Source organism: Gadus chalcogrammus, chromosome 15 (genome assembly GCF_026213295.1).
Source record: "Gadus chalcogrammus isolate NIFS_2021 chromosome 15, NIFS_Gcha_1.0, whole genome shotgun sequence".
In the NCBI taxonomy this organism is placed as follows: Eukaryota; Metazoa; Chordata; class Actinopteri; order Gadiformes; family Gadidae; genus Gadus; species Gadus chalcogrammus.
The window spans coordinates 3,915,945-3,928,541 of NC_079426.1; the positions used below are offsets into that span (position 1 = coordinate 3,915,945).

Genomic DNA, 12,597 nt, shown 5'->3' on the forward strand with positions numbered 1-12,597 from the left:
TATCCCGACCCCATCCCTCTGTCCAGCGGAGCTAGGATTGTTCATTAGACAGTATAATTCTACATCATTAGATCCATTCGGACTACACTGGATGTATGTAGCAGCGCTTTTATGGATAAATCAAGAGACTAATCTTGATGGTTAATCTGGGTTGGCCAGTATTAAGCCTGTTACCTCTTCAGTTAGGAAATAATCTTCTGGTTTGGCTTCCCCAGGTCAGAGAAGAGCCTTCTTGTCGATATAAATTACACGGTCGTCCATTATGCCTCGGGCCTAAGTCATATTTGGAGGTTAATCTTGTATTTAGCGTCAAAAATAGATGATTTAAGCAGATTGTGATTATGGAACATCAAAAGCATTGATAGGCTTATAATATAGCCAATGAGGCAGAGTGAATCAGCAGCGTTAGAGAGTAGAGGAGAGTATGGTTCGATATCACAATTTGGCCAAAATATGACTTAAGCAATTATGCTTTGAGGATAACAAAATAAAAATAACTTGGCCGCCCTCACAATATTTCAAATACAAATCAAATGTAGTCATTAAAGGATGGCAGGCAATTTGGAGAAATCCGCTAGATGTTGGAAGTATCCAACCGAGAAAATGCCACCCTTCCCTTCAGGCATCGTGAATGAATCGTAATCCTGCAAAAAGATTTGTCTTAAACATTTCAGGGCTCTTCTCAGTGTTACTCATTCTCAGAAATGGGCCACGTTGCCATGATGTCATGCATGCCAAGACTGAACGGGCCATAGAAAGAGAAGTAAATTGATATTTAATTAGAGAGAGGGAGATAGAGAGAGAGAGGAGTAGGGGGAAGAGGGAGAGGTAAAGATGAGAGAGAGGGAGGCGGTCACGGAGAGAGTAGGAGGCGGTGCAGGGGGGGTGGTTGAGCGAGCCTGCATAGTTAGTTTCCATCTCTTGGCGTATCTGTCGGTGGGGAGCTCTGGAGGTGGGAGGCTGCGGCTGCTGCCTGCCTGCGCTGCTGCTCCAGATGGGTGTGCTGTACAGTACGCGCTCCCCCCCCGAGCTAAAGGGTTGACAGGAAGTAGGGCATGTCACATGACGGAGGCCAAACGTTCGCCTGGGGGGGGAAGGGGAGGGTAAAGGGAGGGGGGAGCGGCAATGATGGAAGATGAAGATGATTCACCGATGGCTTCTCCTTAGAAGCCAGTGCCGAGTAATAATAATAATCCCCTCTGACGCGACCCGACCGCAAACCCCCCGTAATTAAGCGCCGCCGCCGTCTCCGGAGGGTAGAGCCCAGGCCGTGAACCGCGGGGCGTGAGCGCTCATCCAGAGCCCTACCAAGCCGAAGTCGTCGCGCCGTTTGACGACTCCTCACCCTCCCTCACCCCCTCCCGCCCCCATCCCCCCCCGTCCCCCCCTAATCACACACCTCCCGTTCGTTCTTCCCGCTCGCTCTTCCCGGATACCTCGCTCCGTGTTTCGCTGTCTCGGCGCAAAAATCCGCGAGACGGGCGTCGACGGCAGCGTCGCTGGCGTGTGCGGCTCCGCCCCCGGCGCCCGCGGTGCAGCGCGGTCGAAGGCTCGCCGGCACTCTGCCAGCTGTTGTGATGGCTCCAGATTGCCTCTGCGCTGGTAGGACGGAGTGAGCGGCACCGGCGGGGCCCAGGAGCTGTCAGAAGGATTAGCTGGGCCCTCACTTATCCATGCATGGTGTACCCCCTGGTGGCGGGGCACGGCCACTGCAGCGAGCTGGAGCAGGAGCAGGAGGAGGAGGAGGAGGAGGAGGAGGTGGGGGGGGGGGGAGGAGGAGGAGGAGGAGGGGGGGGGGGAGGGAGTAGGGGGTGAAGGATGATGGAGAGGAAGGGGTGGGGGGGGGGGGGGGAGGAGGAGGGGGGGGGGAGGGAGTAGGGGGTGAAGGATGATGGAGAGGAAGGGGTGGGGGAGGAGGAGGTGAGGAGGATGAGGGGGGGGGGCAAGAGGAGGAGGAGGAAAGGGATGAGGAAGAGGGAGGATGAGGACGAGGGGGGGGGGGGCGACAACACCGACCGGGGGGGCGGGGTCGAGGCAGTAGGCAACATGGCTCCCGTTGCCCTATTTACCGCGGTTTTAATTAGGCAGACGAAGCGATCCTTTTCCGTCTCCACGTCACTGCTTCCCAAACGTCCTCCCCTTCATTGTTTCCCCGGTTGCTAATTAGCCCAAATATTAGTCTTGCGGTGCGAGGAGCAGGCAGGTTCCCAGATGGCGCGGCGCGCGCCGTGTTTGCGTCGCACACACACACGTGTACTCCCTAATACGATCGGACATGCGGGGCGTGCCGCGGCTGACGGGCGGCGCCGTTCTCTCCGTGCAGACAGGTGCCTCAGACGGAGACCAGAGAGCAGCCCTCCGTTCCCAAAGAGTGGAGCGCTGGGACCGATGAACAGCAGAGCCAGAAGATCAATGCGGCGATTAGTTAGTTTAGCAAGTATGCATACGGAGCTGGTGCATGCCGCCGACGCAACCGCACTCACGCGCGCGCACACACACACACACACACACACACACACACACACACACACACACACACACACACACACACACACACACACACACACACACACACACACACACACACACACACACACACACACACACACACAAAGCCCAAAGCCTTTTGGGCGCAGAAATGCAAACCACACACGAGAAGAAGCAGAAGTACACACACAGACAGAAGCGCGCACACACGCACGCACGCACGCACACACACACACACACACCAACCATATCTAACATCTACAAACCCATGCGGAGCATGCATACCCTTGATAGACAGCTGTTTGACTTTCTTTTCCTTCTATTGAGGTCACATGATAACACACACATATACATGTGTTACCTGCCTCGCGGCGTTTTATGCTACAACACGTAAGCTACAACAAGACATCGGAGACCACACACACACACACACACACACACATGACTTGTACTTCAGGTTACAAAACAAGGTATCTGAGGCATGGTTGAACTACTTCACCAGCAGGCCAACATCCTCAGAGCCTAACAACACGTCGCACACTGAACGATACACAGCTGCTGCTAGAGTGGTTGAGTAGTGACTAGTATGGGTGTGATGTCATTGATGTGATATTTCTGGTGTTGGCTGTTAATAATCAGACGTAAGCCAAGGATAAACAACCCTCTCGGAAAGCACTTTCAGATGTTTAGTCCTGTTGGATCCTTCCCGGACCGGCTGTAGTTTTTCCCACCCTTCAAAGCTGCAGCGGGGTAAACAACGCTAGGCTCGGAGGTCTTCTCAGTAGGACTTCTCAGAATTCGTCTCCGACTGTGTGTACATACATGCGTCTTCCTACTGCTGCGCCACATTTGTTTAACCCATTTAATATCCTGGCGAGTCGCGTGTGTCTGGGTTGTGTACATTAAGCGGTCGTCGGCCGTACTAGAGTCAGTGTGGAGTCAGTGAGTCCCTGCTGGAGGCACCGCGGCCTGTTTACTGGAAGTGTTGAAATCCATTTCTGTGTTCGTCGTGTGCCCGCCCCTTCCCCTAGAAGAAAGGAAGCGAGAAAAACGCAAAAAAAAGCAACAAAAAGCTGCGGGCGAAATGTTGTGCGAGCAGATCTGAATTGGATTGGGACGGCTGCCCCGACGCCAGCGAGCGTCACGATCCGTCGACACGCGGCTGACAGCGGCACCGGCCTCCTCCAGGGGGGAGAGGGGGGGGGGAGGGGGGGGAGGGGGAGAGAGAGAGAGAGGGGGAGGGAGAGAGAGGGAGGGAGGGGGGGAGAGAGAGGGAGGGAGGGAGAGAGAGAGGGGGGAGGGAGAGGGAGGGAGGGGGGGAGAGGGAGAAGGGAGTGGGAGGGAGGGGGAGAGAGAGGGGGAGGAGGGAGGGGGAGAGAGAGAGAGGGAGGGAGGGGGGGAGAGGGAGAAGGGAGTGGGAGGGAGGGGGAAAGAGAGAGGGGGGGAAGGAGGGGGGGAGGGAGGGAGAGAGAGAGAGGGGGAGAGAGGGAGAGAGAGAGAGGGGGGAGAGAGAGAGGGAGGGGGAGAGAGGGAGAGAGAGAGAGGGGGGAGAGAGAGAGGGAGGGAGAGGGGGAGAGAGGAAGGGGGAGAGGTAGAAAGAGAGAGAGAGAGGGAGGGAGGTGGGCGAACCAGGGATCTGCCTGTGTGTGTGTGTGTGTGTGTGTGTGTGTGTGTGTGTGTGTGTGTGTGTGTGTGTGTGTGTGTGTGTGTGTGTGTGTGTGTGTGTGTGTGTGTGTGTGTGTGTGTGTGCGCGCGTTGGGCCCTGCCATCCCTCTGCCCTCCTTATTAGCAGCTCTGTTGCGCGGCGGTGCCTGCGCTCCCCCTCTGAAGCAGAGAGAACAAGGGGCTCCAAACGGGTCGTGTTTCTCCGTGTGAGGAATAAATAAAACAAAGGTGGTGGAAAAAAACAGTAGAAATAAGTGGAAGAGGCAGTGCGTTGTTGTGTTTTTACAAAACGGAGGAAAAGGGAAATGCTTGGTTTGCTCCGGGTGGCTTTGTCTCCCCTGTGACAGCTTCCTGCCGGCGTGGAGAACGGGGGGGGGGGTTGCGGGCCCCCACTTTATTCTGATACGGGACCACGACGCTGTGCGTTACACACGGGCCGGCCGCTCCGGATTGGAGTTTTGACAGGATCTCACTTCCCATTAGATAATGATTCCCTCACATGTCACTCTCCATATTCCCATTTCTGCTCAGTAATTCCTTATTTATGGATGTTTTGACAACCTTCTATACACATCTCGGGCAAACGTGACAACTAGAATGAAATATGAAATTCGCTGAATCAATTTGCATACATTTTATTGGGGCTCTGGTAAGGACAGATGTTGGCGGTTTATTCATGTGGCGATGCTGTTTAATTACATGGACGCCTTCCAAAAAGGCGATGACACACGATGAGCACATTATTTATTTATTTACCTGTCTATGAATTTCAAGCGGCGTTTGATTGCCGACAGGCTCGGGGGGGGGGGGGGGGGATTGGTGTCCTTGCTCACCTATGAATAACTTCTTAATGTTCAACGAGGTACGGATGCCTTTTTCATTAGGAGGTTAAAATAATTAACGGGATGTATGAGGTATGATAATCAGAAGGAGCGAGGCCCACCTTTTAGTGATTCTTAAGCCACTCGGCGAGACATCTGGAGAGACTGTGGCACTTCTGCTGCGATGGAAGTGTCTGCCAGTCAACCCTGTCAGTCACCACCTTTCTGTTAATCTTCTCACAGCCGAGGTGTCTCCGATGCAAGCTGCATTCAGGCGCTGGTTTAGTTCGTGTGGTTAACGTTGTGCTTCGGCCGTAATTCTTTGAACGTCGCCAAACAGAAAAGAACATGGTGGATGTGTATTGACTATTGGAAAATACACCCCTATAGTGTCCTCTGTAGGGATGTACCATTATTTTGCCTCAGAGATAACATCGACTTTTATGGCCGGAATAAATAAAAATAAAAACGATTTTTCGGGTCAACCTCATGTAGTACAGTATTTCATATCCCGATTCTCACATTAATACGTTGTTGATCCCCCATCTCTACCGGTTGGTTTTTGTTTGCTAACCTACCAAACACACAACCCGAGACACACACACACAAACACACACGCAAACACACACACACAAATAAGACACACACACACACACACACACACACACACACACACACACACACACACACACACACACACACACACACACACACACACACACACACAAATAAGACACACACACAGACACACAAAAACACACACACACACACACACACATACATACAAACATACGCACAATACACACACACGCACATACCAAAACACCAACACACGCACACACACACACACACACACACACACACACACACACACACACAAATAAGACACACACACAGAGACACAAAAACACACACACACACACACACATACATACAAACATACGCACAATACACACACACGCACATACCAAAACACCAACACACGCACACACACACACACACACACACACACACACACACACACACACACACACACACACACACACACACACACACACACACACACACACACGCCGCACGACGATGCATCAGCGCAAGGGGTGGTCACTGGCTCCGTCGGGTTTTCTGTTCGCTGCGAGAAAACGAGTGTGCGAGTCGTACCCCGGCCGGTAATGAAAGACATTTGTCACGTATTAGCGGCGGCGGCTAGCTGCTCCCATTCCTCACGGCGGCTAACAGCGCTAACAGTTTCCATACACGCGGCTTCTTTCTGTCTTTATTTATTTTCTGGTTGTGGCCGCCTAGCGGGAGCCAGTTTAGCGCGGCGTGCTCGTTTGTCTGCGGCCGCCTGTCATCGCCGCCGTACCCCAGGAGGGCGCGGCCAGATTGGATTTGGGTGAGGAATGTGGCGGACTCATCCCATGGGGTGGATGGATGTGACATCGGCTCTCGGTGACATGCTGGTGTTGATGAGATGGTGTGGGTGTGTGTGTCGTGTGTGTGGGTGTGGTTGTGGGTGTGTGTGAGTGTGTCTATTTGTGCACAGCGAGGCTACACCTATACCATTGCTACCCCACTGCCACCAATTTCTCTCTCCCTCTCATACTCATTCTCACCCTCACTCTTACACTCTCTCCCTGCCTCTCTCTCTGTCTCTCTCTGTCTCTCTCTCATAGTCTGTCTCTCTCATAGTCTCTCTCTCTCTCTCTCTCTCTCTCTCTCTCGCTCTCTCTCTCTCTCTCTCTCTGTCTCTCTCTCTCTCTCTCTCTCTCTCTCTCTCTCTCCCACAACCCCCGTCTCTCCCCTTCACTCCCTACTCCCTCTCAGCTCTATCTGTCTCATGTGCTGCAGCCGCAGTAATGGCTTTGTTATTGCGTTATGGTTTAGTTACAGGAAATACGGTTAGGAGCTCCCGCCAGTGTTAAGCAATCACCCCGGCATTTCTCCAGACAGTTTCCCGATGCTTTGGGTAAACGTGCGAGCGCTCAATATTAAGGGTCCACGAGCTATTACAGCGCGACAGCCCACTGCAGCCTCGTCCCTCGTCCCCTGTCAATAGCCGGTCATCCTTTGGTAGTTTGTTAATAAGAGGTTCAAGGACAGGACTGCTTCCCCCCGCATCCGAGTCTATGCCCTCTTTGTTCGATGTGTTACATGTTCATACACACACCCACACACACATCCTTCCTGGGGGTTTGGGGGGGAATAGGTCAGCCCGCCCTACCCTCGTCTAATATCAGTGTATCTGCGGGAAGAGTACTTCGGGCCCGAACCGGCGATCAGTCAGAGGGTGTTGGAGAGGCTGTCTCTCTCTCCTAGTGTGCACAGTGTGGTGCGGTGTGAAGCTCTGAGAGGCTGGCTTATTGTATCACTTTCCACAGTGATGAAGCACCCTTGCTGTGTGTCAGTTTAATTGCACGCAATGGATTGAGAAAAAACAAACAGTCTCAACAGGAAATCGTATCGTCCTTGTTGTGAATTACTTAAGGATTTGAACCCAAATTGGTCAAATCCTCCCTTTTCGTTGTGTTGCATTATTCATGCAGACGGCACTAGTGGTCGGGACTCTGTGGCTTAACTTTTTAAGAGGCATATGGCTGTGTCGAGTTTGGACAACCTAAGCCTAATATTACATTTCATATAGTAATGTGAGGTTGAAAGAACATTCCATGTTCCCACAGGGATAGAACAGCACTGGTGTGTGTCTCCACGCTATATTGTACTTCAAGTGGCTTAGCTCTTGCAGAAGTGAATCCGGTCAAACAAGCTGCTCTGATGTTTGGAATATTTTATTGCATTTATAGTCACACATGTATCATGCATCTGCATGATGCATTTACCCTAATATCAATGTGATGTAAATTAGAAATTAGATCGACTGTATGAGATTACAGAAATCTATCTATCCCTCAATCTATATCATCTTGTCTGTCTCTGTATCGGTCTGTCTGTCTGTTTATATGCATGTTCTGATCTGTCTGTTTATTTATATAAATAATAAATCATATGTTTGCCTGAACGCCTCCGAAACGTCGGTCCAAAGCCTGATCGAATGTCACAGTCAGGACTGGGCAATAATTCAATATTATCGTTATCGTTAATGCGTGGTCTGGCACCGTCTTGAAATGAAGATATCGACTCATCATGATACCAAGCTTTATAGTCTAAATGAATTAGGATGAGAGGATATTCCTTTTAAAGGATCCAGTGTGAGGATTGAAGTGTTTGAGAGAAATGAAAAACAACATCAAGTCATTTTGAAAATGCAAAGACATTAGCATATGCTTCTACTCAATGACCCTCGGTCAGGCAGTGTGGAATGGTATTGTGAATTCATAAGCACATCATGATGTTCATAAATTCATGAGAAGTGCCCTATTATTATTTTGATAATATAATTCTTGTATTGTCCGGCCTTAGTCACTGTTGTCCCTGTTTGTTTGATGGTAAAACAGCAATAACTCATGACTACTCTTTTCTCTCCGCCTCCTCCTCCTCCTCCTCCTCTTCATCCTCCTCATCACTCTACTCACTCTCCTTCTCTGCCTTCTGTCCCCCTCCTCCTCTTCCTTTTCCTCCCCCTTCTCCTCTTCCTCCTCCTTCCCCTCTCCCTCTGCCTCTTCCTCCTCCTACCCCCCCCCCCCTTCTTCCACCTCCTCCTCCTTCCCCACCACCCCCACCACCCCCTCCTCCCCCTCCTCCACCTCCTTCCCCACCCCCTCCACCTCCTCCTGCTCCTGTCTTCCTCCCCTTCCTCCTCCTCCTAACCCTCCTCATCCTCCTCCCCCTCCTCCACCTCCTCCACCTCCTGCACCTCCTTCCCCACCACCCCATACTCCTGGTCCTGTCTTCCTCCCCTTCCTCCTCCTCCTAACCCTCCTCCTCCTTTCCTCCCCCCCCCCACCTCCAACTCCTCCCCCTCCTCCTCCTCCTGCTCCTGTCTTCCTCCCCTTCCTCCTCCTCCTAACCCTCCTCATCCTCCTCCCCCTCCTCCACCTCCTCCACCTCCTTCCCCACCCCCTCCTCCTGGTGCTGTCTTCCTCCCCTTCCTCCTCCTCCTAACACTCCTCGTCCTGTCTCACCACCCCCTCCTCCTCCTCCTCCCTCTCCCTCAGACGCCACCATCCTGAGCTTCGACGGCAGTAAGTTCATGAAGATCCAGCTGCCGGTGGTGATGCACACGGAGGCGGAGGACGTGTCACTGCGCTTCCGCTCCCAGCGGGCGTACGGCGTGCTGATGGCCACCACGTCGCGCTACTCGGCCGACACGCTGCGTCTGGAGCTGGAGACGGGCCGCGTGCGCCTCACCGTCAACCTAGGTACCGGAGCCGCGGGACTCCTGACACACACACACACACGCGCGCACACACACACGCGCACACACGCACGCACGCGCGCACCTGCCAGCAGGAACGCACAATATGCTCATCACACACACACAAGCTCACTCTTACACACACACATACACGCATACACACATACATGCATACATACACATGCATACAGACATACACACATACATACATATGCACATACTTGTACACACTAATACACTATGAAACACACAGATAGACAAAATAAACAGAAACGCTCAGACACACACACACACGCACACAAACACAAGCACACACACACATGTTCATTTCTAATGCTATTGCTGTGTGTGTTTAGAATAGAACGGGATGGTATAACCTTTCAATGGTAAGGGTCTGCAGCTCTTGTCTTACTGCCAGGTGAGCACTCACCTGCCCGTGGCCAGCAGGGAGCGCTCATCGCTCCTCCCCCCCCCCCCCTCCCCCTGCCCCCCCACCCCGATTACCCCTCCGTCACCACGGTTACACCCAGCGTTGCCGTAGTCGTGCGCTCCCGCTACATTCTTCCCGAGGGTTCAGCTTTGTTTGAAATCCAGTTCGAACTCAAACTTAATCTCAGGAGGACGGCGCTTCAATCATTTTTTTATGCAATGGATCGAATCCCCTCAAGTTATCCCACAGCGCTGTGTTAAATATCTGATGCAAACCGAGCCATGGCTCGGCCAATACAAGGCCAGACCTCCGGTGAGCTCCACCCCTCTGCATTCGGCTTCAACATACAGCCGTCCTATCATGGTTTATATGCATATATATGTTTATATCTATGTATATTTATATGTATATGTATGTATTTTTATCTATATATGTGTATGTTTGTATATTTATGTTAATATGTATACACGTACATATATATATATATATGTACGTGTATACATATTAACTCAGTTAAATAGGTAAAAATAATATGAATTTGGAGTTGGCCCCGTGCCCGTGTAGAAAGCGCCTGGTCAAAGCGCTCGTGTCCACACACTCGCGTGTTGGCACGCTCTGCTCAAGAGAGCAAGCAATGGCGCCTGCCAAAAAGTCCCCTATTCCCCAAACGCGCCGCCGCCGCCGCCGCCACCGCCGCCGATATGATAGCTATCTATTCTCCTTTCTAATGGCTGAACACCAATGGGTTCCCTAAGCACTGCCGTTTAGAGGCACACACAAACGGGGACAGCTCGCCCGCCGCTCCCTACGGGCAGGGCGGGGGCGGGGACGGCGGTGCCGCACATCGGCTGGGGCGAGCTAGCCATGTTAGCCGCCCTGTATGGTATTAGCACCCCTCAAGATTCAAAGATTCAAAGGGTTGTATTTGTCACATACTCACGCAGAGGATGTGCAGTGAAATTGTTTTTCACTGAACACGCAAGATAAAAAATAGAATAAAAAACAAACAAATGCAACCCAAATTTGACCAGAAATGATCTCGTCTTCAAACCCGAACGCCGTTCAGCGCGCCTTACACAGGCAGCCAACACGATCAACAACGAACGAAATTCATTCGAAAAGACGATCGTAAAACGGGGCGTCTATGCATGAATACGCCAATGCGGACGTACGCTCGACATACGGCGCCGGGGCCTTCGTACAACGGCTCAACAACAACAACAACAGCGACACCACAACACACAGTCGTCGTCGTCCCCCCCCCCCCCCCCCCCCAGGGCCTTTCAATGTACACCGTTTTACACAAGCGCTCCGTAATGCTGATACAGCACCCGACCCCCCCCAATGCACCGACCCTTCCCCCCCCCCCCCCCCCCCACATCCATCCCTCCTACAAGAGCAGAGCGTTCCCTGCCCGGGCGCGGTCGGTGGTGGTCCCTGGTTGTTTCTGACCCCCTTCTGCTGTGGTTGACGACGCACGACTCGCAGGGCCAAGTGGTACGGAGAGGGTGCTTGGACGTTTGGGTCACCTTTCTAGCGTTAACAATAGGGAGCGCGCGGTATAGCGCCATAGCACGCACAAATACACTCCCAGGCTCCCTGTCTGCAGTGTGTGGAGAACCACGACACAAATCAGCCGGAGCACGTTCCGCTCCCGTTCGGATTGGCATTGGATTGTGTGTTTTTTCGCCAATGGAGGATGATTAGCGTTAGTAGCAGATTCGACGAGGCTGTTACAGCAGCATGTATAATAGTTTCGCTGCCACTTCTCTCCCTCTTCGCTCTCTCCCTCTCTCTCGTGGTACGACAGAGCGGCGGATGTAAAGAGGCATACTTTTCCCTTCATTAGTGAGGGTATTACGTGGTTATAAAGACGGAGAGGAGAGTGTGACGGTGCCCCCTGGCATTAACATGCAAGCCGCATGCACCACCAGAACTTCCAACTTCCAACGCATCATTTCAAGGATGAGAACACCGAATAACGAATAACGTGTTGTGTTTCTCCTCAACACACACACAAAGAGAAAGGACCTTAAGCATTCCTACCAAGTGGCCCTGTCTGACCCTGAAACAAAACTGATGCTCTCATGTCGTAAAATAGGCCACAGCTTGTTATGGACAAAATTGTAAAAACTTGCATGAGCCATGATAAAAACCAATTGGACCGATTATAGCGTGGCGAAAAAAAAAGGAAAAAAGACGAAAAGCACTAAAAACCGTGTGCTACCCGTGAAAGACTCTGAGGCATAGACACACGCGGGCTGATTGGTGGCCCGGTTGCCCAGGGCGACGCCCGAGAGCACCAGTGGACAGGGGGGGGGGTCCGTGCGTGGGTCCCCAGAGAGGGGGACTGTGTGCTTTCTAATGATGCTCTGCGGCTGTAACGTTGAAAGATGAATTTATCTCTCACCTATTCTTCCCCATCTAGATTGTATCAGGATAAACTGTACATCCAGTAAGTTTCTGTTCACCTCTCTCTATGTTTTCCTTCTTCTTGTCTTAACTCTCTCACTGTGCGTGCACTCTCACGCTGCCTCTTTCCTCGTGTGCGTTCGAGTGAACCCTAGACTCATACAAATACCTCACGGGGACTTTTTATATTTTTGCTAAAATCAACGTAGATAGATGACACCGATTTCGGAAAACGAAAGAGGTTTCGGGTACGTCCCTGCGCATTCTGCGCCCCATCGATTGGACTGCGGAGGCGGAGGGGGGGGGGGGCTGATAATGAAAAATCTATACGCCACGGTCAAGCCTGAGTTATATATTTCACCATATGGTCGCCCCCCTTAAAACCGGGGCTGACGTGATGAGTGGGCTGCGCTTAGTACGGGAGGGTGTTTTAGCGATGCATGGCTTCCTCTGCCAATGACCCGTCC

The 12,597-nt window shown here is 52.1% G+C and overlaps 1 protein-coding gene across 1 annotated transcript in view; it reads left to right on the top strand.

Annotated features, from left to right (window-relative positions):
- The window catches only part of LOC130404927 (neurexin-1a-like), a 188,485-nt gene that overhangs the window by 86,653 nt on the left and 89,235 nt on the right, over positions 1 to 12,597 (top strand). The window contains exons 11-12 of the mRNA XM_056609876.1: positions 9,089 to 9,292; positions 12,147 to 12,173. Of these exons, the coding sequence (XP_056465851.1) occupies positions 9,089 to 9,292; positions 12,147 to 12,173 (231 nt within the window). The remainder of the gene's footprint in view (positions 1 to 9,088; positions 9,293 to 12,146; positions 12,174 to 12,597) is intronic.